The sequence below is a fragment of the Lytechinus pictus genome, chromosome 14 (genome assembly GCF_037042905.1).
Source record: "Lytechinus pictus isolate F3 Inbred chromosome 14, Lp3.0, whole genome shotgun sequence".
NCBI classification, from domain to species: Eukaryota; Metazoa; Echinodermata; class Echinoidea; order Temnopleuroida; family Toxopneustidae; genus Lytechinus; species Lytechinus pictus.
In genome coordinates, this window is record NC_087258.1 from 22,972,318 (window position 1) to 22,997,158 (window position 24,841).

The 24,841-nt window shown below is 37.6% G+C and overlaps 1 protein-coding gene across 1 annotated transcript; it reads left to right on the forward strand.

The window, feature by feature from the left end:
* The first annotated feature begins 1,207 nt into the window (after nucleotides 1-1,207).
* On the forward strand, nucleotides 1,208-24,356 carry LOC129276455 (ATP-dependent RNA helicase DDX19A-like). The gene is made up of 11 exons (XM_064109111.1): nucleotides 1,208-1,653; nucleotides 5,165-5,300; nucleotides 6,776-6,920; nucleotides 7,762-7,854; nucleotides 8,368-8,467; nucleotides 11,026-11,140; nucleotides 12,878-13,055; nucleotides 14,360-14,597; nucleotides 15,538-15,700; nucleotides 17,161-17,352; nucleotides 19,147-24,356. Exons 1-11 carry the CDS (start codon nucleotides 1,606-1,608, stop codon nucleotides 19,203-19,205), a joined length of 1,467 nt encoding a protein of 488 aa, XP_063965181.1. The 5' UTR covers nucleotides 1,208-1,605; the 3' UTR covers nucleotides 19,206-24,356.
* The last annotated feature ends 485 nt before the right edge of the window (nucleotides 24,357-24,841 follow it).

Here is a 24,841-nt window from a genome sequence, read left to right on the forward strand (position 1 = left end):
ATTTTGGTTGATAACTTTTTTTTTTTTTTTTTGCTTGTCCAATTTTTTTACCTGTGTCCATCGAAAAATTTCAGGTGGACCCCCCTAAATTTTTTGGTAAGATTATGTGGCATTGCCCTGGGAAGCCCACGGCGCTGGGAATCAAACCCACATCCCTCAGATTGAAAGACAAGTCATATAACCACTAGACCACGGCGCCCCCACATTTGATCGGGTTGACCTGACTGGTGAATACCAGCCAAAAGAAAACTGGACATCAGCAAAATGAATTCACTGTTTCTGTAATACTATATTGATTGTCGTTTGTACGTCAACGACAGCACATCTTGAGGTCAGTATCAGGGGCCGCGGGAGCCGGCAGCGGGGGGGGGGGGGGGGGGGCTTCAGCCCCCCCACTTTTTCCAAAACCGTGTACAAAAACGTAAAAATGACCATATGGTTGTGATTTTTTGCATGGTCAGCCCCTCCACTTTTGGCTCAGCCCCCTCACTTTGAAAACCGTTCCGCGGCCCCTGAGTATGCAAATGAGGGAACTGATGACATCACTCACTCACTTTTTCATTTGTATTTTATTATACGAAATATAAAATATTCTAATTTTCTCCCCATTGTCCTGTGAAAAAAAAGTTTTATTTCGCCCTGAACTTGTGGAATTACCATTGTTTAACATTTATTGGTTCAGTCATGTTGCTCCTTTTTGCCTTATTCCCCTATACATATAACATTTTTAGCAGTGCATTCTTTTAATTTCTTATCAGTCCCCACCCTGAGTCAATAAACGTGTAAAAAATGATGTGAATTCATATGACCGTGATCAATTAAATTATGACATAAACATGTTCAGCCTTCATTTTTCAACTTGTTCCACAACTTGCCCCATGAAGACCCTATTTCAATGATTTTCAGGAAATTTTTTCCTGAACTGATCGAGCCCCCCATAGTATACCAGTTTCCCAGTAAAATCTAGAATGGTATGACCATCTGAGCGAGTGCTAGATTAAAAAACATAAAAAACCTATTAGAGTCTTGGATTGGGACATGGACCAACATAATATTGTATACAAAATTATAATAAAGGAGAACAAACAATCAAAGAAAAGAAAAGGGAAAAAGTGTGAAATATGATACTGAATGTAGTAACATCTATATTTTTTTAAACATTAAAAAAAAAAAAAAAAAAAAATCATTTTATTTGCTTTCTCGCTTTGCTCTCTCGCAGCTGTTTATAAATGTCACCCCATATGCCATGTCTGGTCCGGGGTCTGCCCCCCTCACCCTCAGACAAAAGTGTTGGCTCAATGCAGTAGGCTGCGGACTTTCATCAAGGTTATGAGGTGTCTCCTTGCTTTTATCAATATATAAATTAACAAGGACAAAACACCCCCCTCCCACAACCATACCAAAATTGTGGCTACATGTAACTTCAACTCGTCAATGAACACGCGTTGTGCCTGAATCCATAACGGGTGCAGCGTAAGGTGTACCCGACACTTACGGGGAGCTCAGCGATGAATTTTCGAAGCTTGACTAACTACGCATATTGTACTTTATCGCAGCCTGCATGCACTGTTCGATTGAACTGAGACGTGAGTTACCACTGTTGCAATGGCGAATATAAACTGGGAGGCGGAAATCCAAAAGCAGGAAAACAAGGTAAAAACATGTTTCAGTATCACAGCAAGAATTTTTCTTGAATTTTCTAAACCTAAATTTTAGGACAAAGTCGTGAAATAAATAGGCCTAATAATCTCTCTTCGAAGTTCGACGTCTTCGGCGCGCGTCTGATTGACCGGCTGTGCAAAGCGCAATACCGTATATCATGTAAGGTACCGGTATATCAGTGAATGAATGGGAATGAATCATTTGTATATTGGAATGCATGACTTGAGTTTGGTGTCGCTGCCGCTCATCTGACATAATCACCATCTAAAGGGCCAAGAAAGGTTGTACTGTACTGTTTCCAGAAGAAGAAGAAGGTTAAAACAAGTAATGTAATGTCTCTGACTCACTAATGATCATGTTTTGTTTTAACAAAATTAACATCAACTAAATTAGGCCTAGATCTCTAAGTTACTCGGAGTCTAACTCTAAGTCTAACTAAGCCTAAGGTCTAAGTCCTACTCTAACTCTAACGTTGGATCTAACTTTAGGCGTACTAATCGTTGCATGATCAAATCATGGAGCGTACTTAGATCTAACAAGTAACAACAGTTAGATCTACTTCAGTTTCACATCAACATTTTCATCCGATAAGTTGTCTGATCTGACAACTTTTCTTGATTTTGATTGGCTTAGAAGCATTGTTACTCTGACTGTCTGACAACTATCGAATAATACAGGATTTGTCAGATAAAACGTTCAGTGTTGAAATTTTTATTTTTAGGGAGTTATTTTGAAAAAAATTAGAGAGCCATAATTTTACCACCACTGTACCAGAGGCAGAGCCATTTTCAGTTTTGAGAGCTATTTTCTTTTTCATGATTCAATGCATGGTTTAGCATCGCAGTGTATTCTGCTTTTTAAAAATTTATTTAATGTTTAAATTTTTTATTTAATTGATATAATTTGTCTTCACTGTTATTAATTGTTAAATGATTATTGAATTTGTTGTTCATTTAATGTTTATTGTTTGCATCTCATGTATTTAATCAACTGAACGTTCTTTTACAATTATTTCCATCAAATTGAATAGGATAAATTTTATCAAATTTGAACAGAATTTGTAATAATTGTACTCAGAAAAATCCTTTTGATAATTTTGAATTTCTTCTTTGATAAAACTTCACTTGAAAATTATTTTATGAAATATGCATCGCAGCCTGACAGTGACACTGACAGCTAACGTGAAGTTGTGAACATGTCAACTTATTTTACAAGCTACATGTAGGATGGGGGGTCGGGTGTCCGGACAGTTTATCTTTTTGAAGCCTTCTTTTTTGTCTTTGGATTACACTATAAATATGAATCTAATACTTGTAATCATCTTCTATTTTGTTCTTTATAATATTTCCTAACGTTTTGTACTAAAAATTGATGAAACTTCGCTTGTAATTTTTTCCAAATGACTTTCTAAAATTGATGGTCCGGACACACAACCTGTCCGGTCACACAACAACTGGGTATACATGTACAAGCTAAGTTAAAATAATTTGTTTTGTTTTTTCCTTTTAAAAAACAACAACAACACCAAGGCAAAGAGACTTGTGTGCTTGCTTAGTTACATGTGCAGAATATATTATATAGATCTATAGATATACATGTATGTATTTATTTTTTTCATATTAAACTTATACAAGCATATCCTTTCATAATATACATAGTATAAATAAGTCTATGACATCACTAATATGAACTTCTCCTTACTGAAACATTTGGTTCTTAAAACGAAACATACATGTAGAAATGCTTTCTGTATCCCTGGGTCATCTTTTTAAAAATACTCCATTATTTGTCCTGGCTGTGATTCATTCAATTCTGCAAGGAGCATTGATCGTTCATATTTTGGACAATGTAAAAGATAATGTCCGACAGACCTCAGGACATCTATCACAGAAAGCTGTTTGATTGATCCCTTATCGTAGTAGATCTTGGTTGAGGCCAGTGACTCCAAAGCGGAGACGGTGGAGTAGGGGAAGGCGGGGTAAGTTGAGCATAGGGGCAAGTTGAGCTACCACCCCCAGGCCAATAATGAATGAGTCGGACATTATGGTGGTGTCATGTATTGACGACCCATTACATAACCCTTAACCCCACCACATTGTTTTCAACTTTGAAACAAAAAAGTACTTTTTAGAGGGAAAAATACAACTTTCAGCCAAAAAAGTAAAAAAGGGTGTGAAATAGATCAGTACTTTTACCCACACACATCTTTAAATATAATAAAGAAATAACAATATTGTTAGTCCAGGAATGGATTCTCATTCTTGTCATGTAATCTTTTACATGATGGATGCATAAGAAATGTGTGGATGTGAAAATATCGCATGAAGTTCAAACTGGGGTAATTTTAGCCAGCCAATATGGGGCAAGTTGAGCCATGGTAATTCTTATGGTAAGGTACATGTATAATAAAAAATAATAAACCTTAAAAAGCCATTGATATGCAGGCAGAAAGGAGCAAATTCACACGACAGTTCTGTTACTTTTAGAGGATGTTAGTATTTATAGAGAATTAGCAAGTGAAAAGACTTTAAAAAAAATTGACATGCTGGTTCTTCCTGCATACATTTTGTACATAGTTTTTGTGGCTCAACTTACCCCAGAAGGTGGCACAACTTACCCCACAGATGGGGCAAGTTGAGCCATTTGACATCATTTTTTCAAAGGTCAAAATGACTTTCAGTGTGGAGGTAGAAAGTTATATATAGGTGAAAAATATTTCCCAAGAATCAAATTTGAAGGCAAATTACTTATTTCTACAATATTATTAGTCATCAACTCTAACATGCAAAATGCAAATGTCACAACTTACCCTGCCTTCCCCTACAGTTTCCTGTCTTCCGAGATTACATTTATATGTGGATAGCACTGATGTTTGTAATTCTTTCAGTGCTGAGTTAGTTTTATTCCATCTTTCTTGCCAAACTATCTTACAACTTTTGAAATAAGCTGCGTATAAAAGTTCTGATAATATTAATTGATTATGAATTTCTATTTTTTTAATAAAGCCTTTTTTGCGCAGGAGTCTGCTATTTCATTTCCTTTTATTCCACAGTGACCATGTATATCTTAACCTTTATATTTGAGTCTTGTAGTAATAGTCAAAATTTCTATAGGAGGGCAAGTCCAAGAATTTGTGCGTGTTACGTATGGGACATTTTAGAGGCTTTAATGACCTGAAAAATAGTGTTAAATGACTTTGATTAGATTAAATACCCTCATGATGGTAGACATGTAGGAGAAGAATAATCATGCAAAAAATGGTGACATATGACCTTGACCTTTTGCCGTTATGTATGGGATGCAGAAAAAAGACAATTTTTAAAACATCTTTTTTCGAATCACAGAGCTGTATTATTAAAAATCCAAATGATCTGATAATCTTGTTAGATAGAGTGATAATAATTGAAGGAGGTTTTTCTATTGTGTTAGAAAAAGCACTGTAGATCTACATGTCGTAGATGTATACTACAATTCATTGTATTTTTCTTTTTGATTTGGTCAGGTGAAGAACCTTGGGATTGGAGATGAAGCGCCCCCTACAGTCTCTCAGGCCGCAGCTCCTCCAAGCTCTGCTCCGTCAGCCTCAGCTCCCCCTCCCAATCCGGCTGCTGTAGCACCAGAAGAGAAGGAAGATGATGGTAAATATTTTTATCTTCATATAAAGAGAATGAATTATTGTTTATAAATAATAACAAAAGAAATAAATAATGAATAACAGATAGATAATGGAAATAAATAACATATAGATAATGAATAATAATAAATGAATAAGAGAATGTGTCTATAGACACAGAATAGGTACTGTATTATTATTATTTGTTTGGCGTCGAAAAGCAAACTGAATCACTATGACCCGCAGGTCTCTCCCGATATAACTGATTGGGGGGAATGCAGGTGGACCACTACACCGGGGTTTCCCCCTACTCTTATACGGATAGTGCATTGGGTTCTTAACGTGCAAAGGTGGTGATTCTCCTCTACACGGGGCCTCCATTTAACGTCCTATCCGAGGGACGGAGTGTTTTCCATTGTAACATAGCCTGCATCTATGAAACAGGGGAGAGACGTTTACACACAACGCACTGGCTTCAGTCATCTGCCCGGGGTGGACTCGAACCCACGATCTTTGGTTCGACGGGAAGACGCGTTACCGACTGAGCCAACACCGCTCTTGATATAGATAATGAATAATAATGAATAATAAATGAATAATAATAAATGAATAAGAGAATGTGTCTATTGACACAGAATAGGTACTGTATCCCATATGGCCACCGCACACCTCACAACTGGGCCATGATTCAATTATGGGTTATTTTGCTCATTTTCTGAAAATGAATGAAAAGTATCATTTTATTTGCAGTTCAAATTGAATGAAAGAATGCTAATGTAACAATTTTGGATGATTTTATTTTGGAGTAAAGGCCAAATTAGTTTCAAATCATAGCCGATTGCTATGATGTCACTACAACTAGATATTAAATTTGCTTTTATTCTAATAAGGATGATAGCATAGGACAGATTTGAATATAAAGGTATTTGTGCGATGACTTTAAATGGAACATTACACAGTAAGATATTCCGTGTTGCAATATTAGTATCAATTCTACTACGTTTTATTCCATAATCGGGTCGTAGACCAATCGTAAGGCATGTGACCTTTATAAAGCACTAAAGAGACACAGTCAGTGCCAGTGTTCGAGCCAGACCCATTTAATAGTGGTGGTCGCTATTTTCTGGCATTACAAAGTTTTTTTCAGGCAGAGTTAGTGGTCTAATAGCCAAAAGTGAAGGAACATCAATGTTATAACAATCTGACATTAGCAAATCTCTGAAAATAAACTTATACTTATCAAATATATAAAGCATGCTTAATGTAAATTATGCAAATAAAACAAGATTAAAGATGTAAATTAATGCAAGTGCAACTCCTCTTTGCAAGGAGTTGGTTTTGAAACACTTCATTTGAAATTGGTGGTGGATGGATGCAGTGATTTTCATGAGTGAAGGTCAGAAATCTTCTGTGCCGGTTGTGCCGACCACTGTAGCTATAACACTGGTCAGTGCATCTACCTCTGTATTTAATCTCCGATCATTGTTTTTTTGTCTTTAGCTAAGGAAGCTGCTGAAGCATCCCTTCTCAACAAAGCCCTTCATTCCCGTCTGATCCAACACGCGGCGACCTCTCAGCTTGAAGTCCAACAGAAGGACCCAAATTCTCCGCTTCATTCCGTCAAATCATTCGAAGAACTCCGCTTGTAAGTACAATATGAACAATGGCGCAGTCCCATTTCTCCTACGGCGGCCGTACGGCGAGTCGAAAACAGCTGCTTTATTTATGTACCAGCTACATAAATGAATAAAATGGCTGTTTTCGACTCGCTGTACGGCCAATGTAGGGGAATTGTGACTGTGCCATAATCCATGATTTATTAGATTTTTTTCCTTGAATCATGAATGCACAATGCAGCTGTCCTTCTAAGGCCGAAGTAATTACAGTGAGAGTGTTTTGCAACAAAAGTCAGAACGGTGGGAGCTTCGACACCGATCAAATTCTTATCGCTTCAAACATGTTGGTTCGGTCGTTCACAATATGAAAATATGAAATATTAGTGACTTCTGAAAAAGTGTTGAGGGCTACATGTATGTAAAAGTTCATCAAAACTATTCCTATGTTGAATCTAATGTTTGTAAATGATGTAAAATATTTCAAATTTGGTAAATTTTTTTGAAAGATTGGTCAGCCAGGATTTGCCAGAGGGGAAAATACATGGTAAATACCAGTAAATAAAACCTTCATAATTTTTTAGTAAAATGGGAAATACTACGAAATATGCTTCTTAAATATTTTCAGATATTGAATGAGTGTATCTCAAGCACATTTTAGCATCTTCCTGCACCTCTGTGCACAGCTTAAAAAGTGTTACCCTGCATCTACAGGTTCTTCCCTGTATTCCCCACCTGCACGGGAAAAAGACATGAATTTCCCGGGAAATTGCGTACCCTTTAATAGGTGCTTGTGTTTGACATATATCCAACATGTTGTTTAGTTTATTGTGCTACTTGGAATAAATCCTTTGTTTCTATTCATCCTCCCAGGAAACAGGCACTTCTGAAAGGAGTATATGAAATGGGGTTCAATGCTCCTTCCAAGATTCAGGAAACGGCACTCCCTCTTCTTATGGCTGATCCGTGAGTATACTGTGACTTTGATTTTAACATTCTCTTTGTTCTCAAGTTGCCAATGTCTTGCCTCCCTATCTTGATGAACTTCCTCCTCATACTCTTATTGCTTGTCATAATCTTTTGTTTCGTTGTCATGATGATGATGATTATCATGGTGATGATGATGATCATCATCATCGTCATCAACATCATCATGATCATTATCTTTATCTTCATCTTCATCATCACCATCATCTTCATCATCATCATCATCACCATCACCAACCATTAATTTTCATCACATTACCATTTTCCCATTAATCTTGACACCGTTGACTGACATCTTACTTCTAATCATGTATTATCCTTATCTAGTCTGGTAAATCCCTCAGACTTGCTAAACCATCCCTGTATGTAACGTTTCTTTATTTTTAACAAATGTCTTCCATTTTTTCCATCAAAGAGTCATGCATGTAGGATATGCCTTTTGTTGTCGTCTACCATCACTAATTTTTCATCATCTTTTGTATCATTTAACAGGCCGAAGAACATGATAGCACAATCTCAGAGTGGTACCGGAAAAACAGCAGCCTTTGTATTAACTATGCTCAGTAGAGTCGATAACAACCAATACCCACAGGTAAATATCCTTTCACTTACCTGCAAAGGGTTCCTTTCACATAGGAATAATCATATTTTGTTTTCCGATATCTTTAATTTTTTTTCTGTAGTATTGAATGGGGAATTGAATGTTACTGAACTCCTCAAAAAAAGTTTGGAAATCTGACTTTGATCGATAATCCCTCTTCGGTTTCAGTGAATATTAATGTGTGATTGATACCAATGAATAGATCATTTTTTCCTCTTTAGAATGATACCCTACATGATATGATTATTGTTCACATGGAGTTGCAGAGCCTTGAAATGTGGGGCAAGGTCAGAATTCAAAAGTTGCAAAATGGCACAAAATTGAAAGTCACTGTTTTTTTCCCGTGGTGATGAGTGAGTTTCTCAGTGGTTTCTTTTGTTTTCATGCACCTTAACATCAACATTAACATGGAATCAAACACTCCTCTGCACAAGCAAACACATAACAAACAAACATTCATGGGTATTTCAAACCACGACTTAGACCCTGTTATCTCACAGAACCATCATTACATAAACCACAACAAAACATCAAAAATGAAGAAGCAGGGGCTTGATTTGAATGGATTTTCATCTCTATTGACACAGACAAAAGATTCATTGACCCTTCATGACTCTTTCTGCTCGTTTTGCAGCTTTTCTATTCAGACCTTATCCAACACTTTTGAATCCTGCTCTTTTTGTGATGGCATGATCATAACAAGCATGATAACATTTTAAAGAGAATTAAATGATCTATTGAATGATATCAAATATGCATTGTGTAAAATAGGGAGTTTTTTATGGCCAAACTCAAAATTTTCAAATTTTTTTTAAGGGTTTTTTTTTCTGGAAATATAATAGCACCCACCTATGAATTAGACAAACAAGTAGGAATGGTGGTAGAAGGGATCCATGGGAAACACCATTCTGATATCAATATTGGGTCTTGATATTAGTATTCAATGGTACATACTTGTAAACATTGCCATATCTTGTTTTCTTCTCTGGCAGGCTCTTTGTTTAGCACCCACGTATGAACTAGCCAGACAAATAGGAAAGGTGGTAGAAGAGATCCATGGGAAACACCATTCTGATATCAATATTGGGTCTTGATATTCGAATTCAATGGTACATACTTGAAAACAATGCCATATCTTGTTTTCTACTCCTGCAGGCTCTTTGTTTAGCACCCACCTATGAACTAGCCAGACAAATAGGAAAGGTAGTAGAAGAGATCCATGGGAAACACCATTCTGATATCAATATTGGGTCTTGATATTAGTATTCAGTGGTACATACTTGTAAACATTGCCATATCTTGTTTTCTACTCCTGCAGGCTCTTTGTTTAGCACCCACCTATGAACTAGCCAGACAAATAGGAAAGGTGGTAGAAGAGATCCATGGGAAACACCATTCTGATATCAATATTGGGTCTTGATATTAGAATTCAATGGTACATGTTTGTAAACATTGCCATATCTTGTTTTCTACTCCTGCAGGCTCTTTGTTTAGCACCCACCTATGAACTAGCCAGACAAATAGGAAAGGTGGTAGAAGAGATCCATGGGAAACACCATTCTGATATCAATATTGGGTCTTGATATTCAAATTCAATGGTACATACTTGTAAACAATGCCATATCTTGTTTTCTACTCCTGCAGGCTCTTTGTTTAGCACCCACCTATGAACTAGCCAGACAAGTAGGAAAGGTGGTAGAAGAGATCCATGGGAAACACCATTCTGATATCAATATTGGGTCTTGATAATAATAATACATATGATTTATATAGCGTCTTTTCCATTTTAATTAAATGCTCAAGGCGCTTAGAAGAGAGCAAACATATAAGGTCAGATATTAGTATTCAATGGTACATACTTGTAAACAATGCCATATCTTATTTTCTACTCTTGCAGGCCCTTTGTTTAGCACCCACCTATGAACTAGCCAGACAAGTAGGAATGGTGGTAGAAGAGATCCGTGGGAAACACCATTCTGATATCAATATTGGGTCTTGATATTAGTATTCAGTGGTACATACTTGTAAACAATGCCATATCTTGTTTTCTACTCCTGCAGGCTCTTTGTTTAGCACCCACCTATGAACTAGCCAGACAAGTAGGAAAGGTGGTAGAAGAGATCCATGGGAAACACCATTCTGATATCAATATTGGGTCTTGATATTAGTATTCAGTGGTACATACTTGTAAACAATGCCATATCTTGTTTTCTACTCCTGCAGGCTCTTTGTTTAGCACCCACCTATGAACTAGCCAGACAAATAGGAAAGGTGGTAGAAGAGATCCATGGGAAACACCATTCTGATATCAATATTGGGTCTTGATATTAGTATTCAGTGGTACATACTTGTAAACATTGCCATATCTTGTTTTCTACTCCTGCAGGCTCTTTGTTTAGCACCCACCTATGAACTAGCCAGACAAATAGGAAAGGTGGTAGAAGAGATCCATGGGAAACACCATTCTGATATCAATATTGGGTCTTGATATTAGAATTCAATGGTACATGTTTGTAAACATTGCCATATCTTGTTTTCTACTCCTGCAGGCTCTTTGTTTAGCACCCACCTATGAACTAGCCAGACAAATAGGAAAGGTCGTAGAAGAGATGGGGAAACATCTTCCTGAGGTTGGTGTTAGGTATGCAGTCAGAGGACAAAAAGGTGAGATAGACAAAAATGTTTGTTCTACAATTAAATGGTATTATACATCCTAGGGATGTTTCATGAAGCTATTCAAAAATTGCAACCGACTTTACAACCGATTTGGATGTGTTTGTGGGTGTTACAGAGCTTCCAAGTCTCCCGGATCCTGCAGGAGAATACTGGATTTCGATCCAATCTCCCGTTCTCCCGACCCCATGCCAAAATCTCCCGGATAATTGTGATTTTTAGCTGTTAAATTGTAAAATTCATACAAACGACTGCTTTACGAGTCTAGCATGTTCAACTCCCTTTACACCCACATGGAAACTCCTTATCACATTTTCATTTTACCCAGTTACTTTTACCAGTTTTTGTATAATCGTACATTGATTTCCAATGTAAATGAAGATAATTTTACCGAACGACTGGTGAACTAGTCTAACAAGCAATTTTTTTTTCTGGTTCTGCAACGTGCATGTGCGTGATGGAAACACTTTAGCGGCACTCCATGCCTATGCCCCCCGGCGTGGCACTGCCTGGTCTCCGGCAGACTGCGCCGCGGCAGGAGGCTATGCGAGAAGGGAAGTCCGATGCATCTTTCGGAAGCTTGTGTGCGCTTTATTCGAGCTGAAACTGTGGATCAACGATGGGTTACTATTATAATTACACCCTGACTTTTAGGAATAATTTTATTGACAATCCTGAAGAACAGAAGCAAAGTGGAGATTTTTTTTTGCCTACTTTTACTTGGGTTGATCGGATTCGAACATTTTCTCTTTCGTGAGTGAGCTAGCCTGGCGCTGGCTGGCTGTGCGTGCTTGCTACAAAAAGGCAATTTTCACAGGAATCCCTCGGCCCTCAGAGACTTTAAACAGGCCACATATAAGTCTTTACAGGGCCAAGCAAGCTCATCTTCCACTACTGCAGCCCTTTCCCCCTCTGGACAATAAAGGTATTTTCTTGTTGAATGCATTCTTTTGTGAATCATTTTATGTTCTACTGACTGTATTGCCTGAAGCTTGAACTTATTTTTTTAGTCAATGACAGACAATTCATCATTTCATGAAATCTCTCTAATGTGCATTTAATCTATGTGCCAAAAGTTTTGATGGTTTAGACATCTTTCGGATACTATCAAATGTTGTTTCTTAATGAGTTTTGCTACCCAAAACTCCCGTCCGTGGGACATTTCGCCGCGCGCTCCCTCACAAAATCATACCTCCGCGAAATCTTCTGGATTCTATCATCCCAATGTTGGCAGCTCTGGTGTTAAGTGGTATTCTGAATAACTTTGATCCTATCAGCTTTATGTTTAAATATGATTTCTAAAAAATGATTTTTTTTTGCTGTTTACACACACCTAATTAATGCAAAGTATATTTGTCCAGTATGGTAGGGTTTTCTTTTCATTCATGTGGAAGCGTCATGGTGTAGTGGTTCTGACTCTCACCTTGTAATCAGAGGGTCATGTGTTAGAATTCCACCACGGCCCAGCGTCCGTTGGCAAGGCATCAATCCACACTTTGCCACTCTCCACTCAGGTGTAAAATGGGTACTCGGTAGGATGCAAAAGCTTACATAGTATGCCTAGCAATCGAGTCTTGTTTGAGTGCTCCCCAGGGAATGGCGCATACATTGTGTGCGGGCATGCCAGGGTCCTATGGCCAGGGTTATATTTCTGTAAAGCCTTTAGAGGCGTTGTTCCAATGTACTAAGCACTGTATAAGAGAGTATAATTTATTATTTCTTTTCCAGTTGCACGGGGAGAGAAGGTCACACAACAGATCATCATAGGAACACCCGGTACAACCCTTGACTGGTGCTTGAAGTTCCGAAGCATAGACCTATCAAGGATGAAGGTCTTCTGTCTCGATGAAGCCGATGTGATGATTGCGACGCAAGGGCACCAAGACCAAAGTATCCGCATCCAGAAGTAAGTTGGGAATAAAATTTGTCATTCCTGGTCTCCGTGACACAAAGGTTTGCGATGAACTGCAGATATGGAAGAACCGCTCTGAGTGGTTCCCGGTCAGTGTTTTTATCAGAGTACGTATGCAAACATGATTGGTCATCGATATTTAGTGATTGATAGCAAATCTTTGTGTCACGGAGCTCAGGTGGGCATTTCATAAAGTTGTTTGTAAGTTACGAGCCACTCTACAAACGGCCTGTGATCCTTTCTTGTGGTGAGTGATACACCCCATAATTCAATGGTGTTGATCTAGTTCCTATGACAAGATCACCAGTCGTTAATAAAGTCTTTTGTAACTTACGAACAGTTTATGAAACACACACCTGGACAATGTCAAATAAGTATCTTTTTCCTGTGTTAATGTCAATTGCTAAATTATGCTAACTTTCATTTTTGTAGTTTTATCAAGACCGCACACCTTACGATTGGTCTGCGACCCGATTTCAGAATAAAATATAGTAGAATTTGATGCTAATATTTAGACTTGGAATATCTTACTGTGTATGTTCTAAATCATCGTACGAATACCTATGTTCAAATCTTTGACTATGCTATCATCCTTAGAATAACAGCGAATTTAATATCTTGTCGTAATGACGTCATAGCAGTCTTACGATTGGCTACGATTTGAAACTAATTTTGCCTTTACTCCAAAATAAAGGCTTGCAATCTTTCAAAATGCTTATATTAGTATTCTTTCAATTGATTTTAACCTCAAATAAAATGATATGTTCCATTCACATTTTCAAAAAATGAGCAAAGTGCGATTTGTTCCAAATCGGATCGCGAACAGTCGTCAGGTGTGCGGTGGCCTTTAGCTAGAGTTTGAAATAGGGTGCTTGTTGGCTCTAAAGAAGAATTTTTTTGACATTGTTAAATTGTGTACTCTTTATACATTAAAATCATCAAGAAATTCTGTGCGAATGCATAAAAGAATGTTGGTTTCAATTATGAAATCGCAGGGTTGAGAGTTTGAATCCCTGCTCTGCCATTGTCTCTACTTTGATAAGTAGGCCCGAGAGTAATTTCTGTCTACTATAAGGTCTGCCACTATGACTGATTAACCTAGACGTAAAATGTTTCCTATGAAATTGGTTATATACCAGCTTGGCATTTACCAGCAAAACACCGTCCTACTGAGTTCCTATGGGAGTCATGATGAACAGAAACAGAAATTGTTATGAAGTTTTATTGGGTATGGTTATTTCAGAATGATATTCATTGAAATTTGGTATCATAAATACTTTCCACTTTGCCCACATTAGGAAACTTCCAAGCTCGTGCCAAATGATGCTGTTCTCCGCCACCTACGACAACACCGTCATGAAGTTTGCAACGACGGTGGTGCCGGATCCCGTGGTCATACGGCTGCGTCGGGAGGAAGAGAGTCTCTCCAACATCAAACAGTACTACGTCCTGTGTTCAAACAAGGAAGAGAAAGCCGAATCCTTGTCAAACATCTATGGCACAATCACGATCGGTCAGGCGATGATCTTCTGCCAGGTGAGAAACACTTTAACCTCTGAAGGTAAAAGAAAGTAGTTGCAGCAAATAAACATTTCATGTGAAAGTCTAAAAAATCATAGATAATTGCCACCATATTATTATAGATCTAGATCTGGAACATTGAGATTAACGTATCTTTGTGAAATCATGAAATCTTAGATGATCTTTGAAATCTTAGATGAAAACGGATAATTCTTATGAACACTAACACAAAAAGGCATATGGAAGAAAGTGTATTAATTTTGCTTGGAAAAATACTCAACATTTTATGGAATTCTGTGCTTATTTTGCTCATTTCTCAGCAATTACACATTTTTCCCAGAGCAATTTGGCACATATATTTTATTTATACATACAAACACTTGGGTTGTCATATTATTTAATTCTGTTCAAACACATTTTGAGATCGTTACCACAACTGGCATTTATCTTTAATTCACTTGGGCAGGGGAATTTGAACCACCTATGAAATTGGTATTTGTCGTACAAATGCTCTACATAGTGATGTGCTGTTTGATAAGTTTCTTTTTTTTTATTTAAAAGAAAAATGCATTTCTAACGATTTTCTGTACTAGCAATTCAAAATTATTTTCTTCATTAATTTCCATAAAAGACATTAGAATAATGCTTTATTTAGAATTCACCAAAATCAACTTTTTAACACATTTCAATCTTAAAAAAAATCATGCCACTGGGTCTGTTTCAATGTGATAAACATTGATTATGAAAATAGTAATGTACAATAATTATGTAGTGCTGAATGCAAATGCTTCGAGGCACTGCATATTAACAATGTACCTTTACACTTGCCACTCTCTCAAGTTTTTTGTAATTTTTTTTTTATTGTTTTCGGTTTTCACCAATACATATTATTTGTAATTCCTTTACATATTTTATATATCACTTTTACGCTGAGCTTCTAATTCATTCCATGCAGACGAAACGAAATGCCAACTGGCTCGCAGAGAGGATGACACAAGAAGGACATGCGGTGGCGCTGTTGAGTGGTGAGCTGACGGTGGAACAGCGAGTAGCGGTTCTTGAGCGGTATAGAGCCGGGAAAGAGAAGATCTTAATCACGACTAACGTCATGGCCAGAGGTAAGAATTGGGGCCGTCGTGGTCTGGTGGTTAAGGCTCTCGTCTTTCAATCTGAGGGAGGTGGGTTAGTTTCCCAGCCATGGTATGTTTTCCTTCAGCAAGAAATTTATTCACATTGTACTGCACTCAACCCAGGTGAGGTGAATGGGTACCCGGTCAGAAGAAATACATGTAACTACAATGCTCGAGCACCCGATCAAGGTAGCCGTGCTAAAGCCAGGGTAATAATGGCATTAATCTTTTTAAAGCAGGGCCCGCTGGGAGAACAGTTTTCGGAACTGAAGTGGCTACCCTGGGTAAAATATGACATTATTATTATTATTAGAATTGGTGAAATAACCTGTGCATTTCATAAATACATTATCACATGAGGCGTTTGGGTTGAGCAACTTTTCTTAAGGCACAGGCCGCGCGTACGAAATGAAAAATAAAGAAAGAAATATTGGTCAGAGCCAGTCATTTCAAGCACAGGGTAGAAGAACTACATGTATATGTGAAAGGTGAAGAAAACTGCAGTGTTTAATGGGGTTTTTAATCACCTTAAGAGAAAAACACTGGTAAGTGAATGGTCTTGAGCTTAGGCGTTAGTGCAAAGGATTAATCTTTTGTGTTTCGGGGGATGAAATAATAGATACCCCCCCCCCCCCCCCCCGAACTCAAGACCCATGGTCTTGAGTACAATATGTCAGGTCTATGGATGATGTCACGACAAGACTTATTAACTTGGGCTTATGTATTATGAAATGCACTAATTTTGAAAGTTTGTTCAGATCTGGGTGGTCTGTCATAAAGTTGTTTGTAAAGTAAGGCATGACTGTATGCATGATTGGAACAAGTTCTTAAATGCCAATGCAGCAATGAGTAAGGGTATATTCTTAACACAAGAAAGGTTCACCAGCCACGCGCTAAATTATGCGTGACAAAATGAAATTGAAATTATTGATAAACATGTACATTTGAATAGAAAATATGTTATTTTGTTTGTTTATTACCACTGATAAACAAGCGTGTAAAGTCAAGAAATAATAATAAATGATAATAGATATTTTTTCGCTTTTTGCCTGAGGATACAAAGCGCTGCTATTATTACACCGGCTATAGCAGTCTGCCTACAGGCGCTCTGGCATTTCGAGGAATTTCTTCCTACCGGGTACCCATTCACGTCACCTGGGTTGAGTACAGCACAATGTGGATAAATTTCTTGCTGAAGGAAAACACGCCATGGCTGGGAATGAGTAATAACCACTAGAGCATGATGCCCACAAAATATATTGTGTGTGCTGGATGGCATACACCCCAGGGAGTGGAGGATGTGCATACATTGTGTGCTGGAATGACTGATTGAATCCAATGACTGGGGTAATAATAAATCTTTAAGTGCTTAGATATTTTCAATGTTTGTCGTAAGCGCATTGTAATAATCAGATTATTATGAAATTTTTCTCTCCTTCTTCTAACAGGTATCGATATCGAGCAGGTCACCGTTGTGGTGAACTTTGACCTCCCAGTTGACGTAAATGGACAAGCCGACTGTGAGACCTATTTGCATCGAATCGGACGAACTGGACGCTTTGGCAAGTCGGGTCTAGCGATCAACTTCGTAGATGGACGTAGGAGTATGGAGATCATGAACTATATCCAGGAACACTTTGGTAAGAAAATTTATGTTTTGCTATTTGTTTCTTCTTCTTTTTTGACAATATATGAATAGAATCATTTATATCAGTTCAAAGACCTTCCTTCAGTTGAAGTTAATCAAAATCTAACTTACGATGCTAAAAATAATACTCTGATTCAAGTGAAAGCAAATGAGAAGTTTTCACTCCAATACAAGTATTAAATGTAAGTTTTTATTAGTTTTTTATTAGTTGAATGATTACTGTATTAGACATTTGTTCTTTCTTTTCATTCTCTTTCTCCAATGCATTGAGGGACTTTTTTCTTGTTTTTGATATGCGCTATATAAGAGACTATGATTATTTAATGACTGAGGTCATTGGGCGGATTCTGAAGTCACTTGCTTCAGAGTAATACTTGAAAAGCCCAGTAGAGTATTGATGAATGGCAAATAAAGTGTATTGTTTGCATATGCAATACAAAGGTAATTGACTTTGTTATAGTACAAACAGAATTGAAAAAAAAAATTATTTGAAAAAAAAAGCATTTTATGGTCATAAACCACTAACCCACATTGTGCTGCACTCAACCCAGGTGAGGTGAATGGGTACCTGGTAGGAAGAAATTCCTTGAATGCTTGAGCCCCGAGGTAGCCAAGCTATAGCCGGGGTAATAATAGCAGGGCGAATAGATTTTGGAACTGAAGTGGCTACTCTGGGTAAATATACCGTTATTACAGAGATGCCAACCCTCCCGATTTCATCGGGAGGCTCCTGAAAATTCATCCCAACTCCCGCCCTTCCGATTACCATCCTTATCCTCCCGAAATTACGATTTTTTTGCATTGATCAAATTGGATTGGAAGTACATGTATCGTCTGCTAACTTTAGCATGTAGTAACTCCATTACGTTCGCTGAGCACTACTAAATTCTGTGTAAAAGGCAGACAAATAAGGAGCAGCGAAAAGCTGGTGCATGTGATATGCCCAACGGGAATCCACTGTGCACCAGGCCGATAGGCCTGGCTAGCTTCGCGAGGCGTGTGCGCTCGCGGCTGCTGGATTTGTCGAGTCGTGCGGTGGAATATCGGTGTGTGATTTCGGCGTATTGATGGGTTGATATTGACACGAAATGGCGGAAAATCAACAAAAGAAGACCAAGAAATGGTCTCAGAAGTATAAGACTGGATACAGTCTCCAGTCGGAAAGAGAAAATTACCATGCATTTTGCACAATTTGCAGCGTGGACATTTCAGTTGAGCACGGAGGTCATGATGATATTCGGAAGCACGTAGGGAGCAAATGGCATACAGACATTGCGAAGACGATATCTTCGAGCTCCACTAGTACCCTGTTGACTTATTTCACCAAGCAAGGGACCAGCGAGGAGGAAGACGTTACCCGCGCTGAGCTTTTCTTTACTGGATTTATAGTGGAACATAACCTGCCTAGAAGAAAAGTACCTGCACAATAAAGAGGATAATTCCTCCTTATTATTATTGTTGAACAGGTAGTTTACTTCCATTGTCCCGTCATTTTTTTTTACATGTAAAAATGCATATTTGATATTTTTCTTTAATTTTTATGTTAAAAAAAGTGGGAACAATGTTTTTTAAAAACATGTGAAATGCTCCAAAATAAGGGTCAGATTGCACCAGAGAGCATCTAGAAACCCAGAGCTGGACCCCGGCCACAAGGGTCGAGCGCTCTACGCGCACATAATTTGGTGCCGGTTGCAAATCCTCCCTAATTCTGATTTCCAAAAGTTGGCATCTCTGTTATTATTTTTATTGTTATTATTACTAACCCAAATTTTTTCTTTTTCTCCAGGCCGAAAGATTGAGAGGTTATACACAGATGATGCAGAAGAGATTGAGAAGATAGTTTGATCACTGCATTCAACTGTCACCTGATCACCACATACAACGGTCACCTGATCACTGCAACCAGGTTACCTGACAAATGTTTATTAGTTTCCAAATAATGCACATTACTTACGGTGTTGGTAAGAGTGTTTAAACGTGATAATGACTTTGGACCTATCTGACTCCTTAGCCAAAATAAACATGTTTTCAATGATTTGGACATTTTTTTTCAGACAAAATTATGAATACGACCCCTAGGCTGGCCATGTATTTCAGGCCATCATAGAGACTTCTTTTGTAGAAGTTGGTTGCTTTTACGCGATTTTCAAGATTTGGATCCATTCAAACTGGCAGCTCTATACCCGGCTGAGTATTGTGCATTAATTGAGGTATACATTGATGACGTGAATTGTTGTCATGTGATGTTAGTTACATTGAATGTCCTGCATTGCGCAACCCAAATACAAAGAACACACAAACAATATGTTTATAATTAACCCATTGAGTACTGAAGCCTGTAATGCGTACAGGTAAATACACTTGGCGAGGGACAGTGGGTTAATGCACTATTTCGAAAGGATCCCCACTCTGAATGTCATGTTTTAGCACACTTATAATACCCTGTTGCATGAAAGTTACCAGTATGGTAACTCTGCCATTCAATGGTACATGTAACTGCCATGGTAACAATGCTCAACAGCCAATCAGAATGAAGGATTCCATGCAAGTTACCATTGGAAGGCACATTTACTTTAATATTAACTTTTATGCAATGGGGCCCTGATGGTTATTCTTCATAATGTCTTTGAAATAAAGAGTTTCATTTCCCTGTCAAGGTTTTGTAAAAGGAGTGAAATACATGTACCACCTAAATAGATGAATGGATAAATAGGTAAAATTTGGAAAGGTTCATAAAAATAGTGCTACCCTTCCATTTGTCTTGCTTAGTTTTGAAGGGTAAGGGCAAGGCTTAAAAAAAAAAATCATCTTAGAACCATTGTCGTTAATAAGGGAAATTTCAGGAGCAGCAAGGCAGTTAAAGTGGGCAGTCATGATAATCACCTTCACCATCGAGGGCTAATGCAAGCCCTATAATCTGAATCAATGTTTATAGTTGTTGAATTTGTAATCCATTGAAGTTATGTAAGCTTTGATTTTGTATTTCAACTAGCCATATTAACCCTTTGAGCCCTGAATTAATTGGGACGGTCATGACCCTCACCATGAACTATTTGCAGATATCAAGATTATTGTCAATATGAAGAAATACATGGCATTTGACAAAAATGATGTCCTATTCTCATGATTCAAGCCCAGCCATGCCAGTGGCACCTTACTCCGCTGGTACCCGTTCTGACCTGGGTGATGTTGCTTAGCTTCCCGTACTTACGATAATCTCAAATTTTGTCTCAAAATCACTGCTTTGATGGAAGTAAAATTCAATAATCAGTGTACGACTCGCCGTGTATTATCGCACGAGACTCCTCGGTAGGGTAGTATATTTTTGTCATTTTTGTCTCACCTGCATAGCAGAGTGAGACTATAGGCGCCGCTTTTCCGACGGCGGCGGCGGCGGCGGTGCAACACCAAATCTTAACCTGAGGTTAAGTTTTTGAAATGACAGCATAACTTAGAAAGTATATGGACCTAGTTCATGAAACTTGGCCATAAGATTAATCAAGTATTACTGAACATCCTGCCTGAGTTTCATGTCACATGACCATGGTCAATGGTCATTTAGGGTCAATGAACTTAGACCATGTTGGGGGAATCAACATCAAAATCTTAACCTAAGGTTAAGTTTTTGAAATGTCATCATAACTTAGAAAATATATGGACCTAGTTCATGAAACTTATACATAAGGTTAATCAAGTATCACTGAACATCCTGCATGAGTTTCACGTCACATGACCAAGGTCAATGGTCATTTAGGGTCAATGAACTTTGGCCGAATTGGGGGTATCTGTAGATTTACCATCATAACTTTAAAAGTTTATGGATCTGATTCATGAAACTTGGACATAATAGTAATCAAGTATTACTGAACATCCTGTGCAAGTTTCAGGTCACATGATCAAGGTCAAAGGTCATTTAGGGTCAATGAACTTTGGTCAAATTGGGGTATTTGTTGAATTACCACCATAACTTTGAAAGTGTGTTGGTCTAGTTCATAAAACTTGGACATAAGAGTAATGAAGTATCACTGAACATCCTTTGCGCATTTTAGGTCACATGACCAAGGTCAAAGGTCAATGAACTTTGGCCATAATGGGGGTATCTGTTGAATTACCATCATAACTTGGAAAGTTGATGGATCTTTCTCTTGAAACTTGGACATAAGAGTAATCAAGTATCACTGAACATCCTGTGCGAGTTTCAGGTCACATGATCAAGGTCAAAGGTCATGTAAGGTCAATGAACTTTGGCCACGTTGGGGGTATTTGTTGAATTACCATCATATCTCTATAAGTGTATGGGTCTAGTTCATAAAACGTGGAAATAAGAGTAACCAAGTATCACTGAACATCTTGTGCGAGTTATAGTAGTTTTCAAAATCAGCACTGCTGCTATATTGAATCGCGTGATGCAGGTGAGACGGCCAGAGGCATTCCACTTGTTTATGCTAAAACCTTATAAATGAAAGCCAATCGTCGACAAAATTATATACTGAAGTTATCGACTGAATGTCTCTCAAATGACGTCATTTTCAAAGGTCACCTGATATCTAACACCCTTGCTTTTCGAGTCGCATGACTGGGAGCCGAGATTCCGGCTTTTCGGGAATATTCGCGTTCATGGTGAAGCCGGTATTCCGACTTTCTGGGTTCAAAGGGTTAATGCTGTTCAATCATACAAGCAGGTCGTGATTTTACAGCTTGACGGTAATCACTTTTTGTTGAACCAATGAAACTGAAATTTTGAAGAGAATGAGAGAGCCGTGTATGAGTGTTAGTAATCAAAGACAAGTATAGAGAGTGAGCATGTTTGGTTTTTAAAGATTGTGAATACCAAATTGATGAACAAAAATTTATCAGAAAAAAGGGGAATATTTTGTAGAAAAATGGTTGAACCAAGAAAAGCTGGTCTTTGTTACTTTTGAATTTGTTTAAAAATGATTTGGTGGAAATGTTTTTCTCTATTACCTTGCATCATTAAAGATACTATTCAATTTTAATCCCTATGCTGAAGATACATTCATAAATTTGTTATAATTTAGAAATGATCAGTCAGAAATGGTTGATAAAAAGCTCTAAAAGTTCTATTTATTATTTTTTTAAAGAGATGTTTCTTTTGGTGTACTAGTACTTTGGTAAAAAATTGGTTTTGCAACTTTACTGAAAAGTGTGTGATTTATGAATATTTTAAAATAAATAAAAAGGCAAGGAATAACTATTTATCAAAAGGACTTTGAACTACATACATGTACATCTATAACTGAAACACAGCAGCCCATGTAGGTTCTCCTCTGGTTTTTCCATAATATTCAGTTCATTAAAAGTAAAGTGAACAAACATTGTGTTGTGGATTTAATTCTGGGCTCATTTTACAACATCTGTTATGATAAAATAATGAAAGCAAAAGTTCTATAACCATAAGCCAATCAGTAATGCTATTTCAGGTGACGAGAATTAACTATGTAGAATTCTCTAGACCTTGTGCATTGATGTCATCGCGCCGTCATCTTAGAAGCCACTGCCTTGCTTTCATTGGTGGTCTGCAACTGGCGCATCTCTGACAACTCTGTTCATATGTATTCCTATATCCTCTGAGGGAGGGCGCTATGAGATTATGATGTCATATGCATGAGGTCCATTATGGCACCTCTGATCAACAATACAGGTGAACTTGCATAAGTCGAATATTTGCCGAAGTCAAAGCAATCTTTAAGACCAGGTCCCTGCCTTACAAAGAGTTACGATTGATCCGATCAATCTCAAGTATATGGAAATCCATCAATGTCATAATTTTTCTTCAGGAAATGTGCTCAATGTCCTTTGAAAACAAAGAGAAGCATACTGAATTGTCAGGAAAACACTGAATGTATGAATGTATGTCATTTTTAGAAAATATTTTGAACATGTATTTTGGATGTTGATGTTGCTGGCTTTCTATAGTTACGATTATATGTCATGTCTAGAACATATTTTGAACAAATATGTATTTAAGATGTTGACGTAGCTGGCTTTCCATAGTTGCGATTGATCGGATCAATCACAATTCTTTGTAAGACTGGGCGCCAGGGGAGTTTTTCACAGCATTGGACAAATTATGCTAATTATTATAGGATACGTTACTGTGTGTTAATCAATGAGAAATTGGCTCAAATTCACGAAGGTGGTTTTGAAAACCATCTGTTGAACCCATGGTTTATGCAGATTTTCTGTATACACTACGCTTAATTTACCACGCATACTGAAGATTGTCCAATACTGATGCGCACGTTTGTCACAGTGCACCAATTTGACACCTGTTGCCATGGTTATCCACGCTGTTTTATTCATGACTCCATTGTTTTGAATTAATCACTCCACTGAGTTTTATGTTGTAGGCACAGAATTACTTCACATGTTATTTGAATGAAAGAAGAGTCTTTCCAAAAAGTTCCAAGACAAAAGTTTAGAAAAAGTTCCAAGACAAAAATCAGAAAAACACAGAAAATTCAAATTGAAGTGCAAACTTGCATATTTAACCGTAATAACATGATTTCCATTCCGTTCCAGGCCCATTTTGGAAATGCCATCAAAATTCAAAAAGTAAATTCTGACACTCTGTGTCTGAATTGGTATTTCTAAACATTAACATTGGATATGTCGCCAGGTTAAGTCTTATCAGAGACTATAAATGCAATATGATTTTTTTTTCTATCTTGTATTGGAGAAAGATGCATATGGGATATATGATAACTATTCATCAATCTTTGATACTCTTGTTTAAGATATTTCTGTGTCAGGTTTCCAAAAAATCTGTTATGTTTTTTTGAAGTCGATTATTTATTTTCTTGTCGGTAATACCTATATTGAGGTAGACTAAGAGAGAGGTCTTTGTGTGTAATTATAATGCAAGTGCATTCAAAATATGTTAAAATGCAAACATGGTAAAATAAGGTTCATTTTTACAACTTTGTTAAAAGATTTTACCGAAAATAAAACGCAAAAGAATATGTTACTGTACAATATGATGCTTCTGCATTTTGTGTTATTGTGGTGATGAAAAAAAAAAAAAAAAACGGTATAGCTCAGTCACATTTCCCCTAGGTGGCCGTTTGGCGACTCGAAAACGGCCGTTTTAACATTTTTTGTACCAGCTACATATAGGTGGTTTGAATAAAAATGAATACAACAGCTGTTTTTGACTCGCCAAACGACCGCCGTATGGCAAAGTAGGTAGTATTAGAGGTGGGCTATAGAGGGTGACATTTTCAGAACATGCTCATCACACCTTAGTTTGATGAATTAGTGCACACTGACACCATAATCAGAAAAAAAAATGAAAAAAATCCGAAATCCAGGGTGCCCCGGCCGAAAAACCCGAAAATCCAAGATGGCCGCCGGATTGCCTAAAAAAACATGTTTTTGGCCATAACTCAGTCATTTTTTCATCCCTTAGCCTAGTTTTGGTGTCTAAACCTATGTTTTGGGGGTCACTGAACCCATTTATA

What these genes read in the sequence shown, in the direction of transcription:
- LOC129276455 (XM_064109111.1), top strand. Translation starts at nt 1,606, where the DNA reads ATGGCGAATATAAACTGGGAGGCGGAAATCCAAAAGCAGGAAAACAAG. An exon ending in TCCAAAAGCAGGAAAACAAG is followed by an intron (nt 1,654 to 5,164) that starts GTAAAAACATGT and finishes TGATTTGGTCAG; the next exon opens with GTGAAGAACCTTGGGATTGG. An exon ending in CTATATCCAGGAACACTTTG is followed by an intron (nt 17,353 to 19,146) that starts GTAAGAAAATTT and finishes CTTTTTCTCCAG; the next exon opens with GCCGAAAGATTGAGAGGTTA.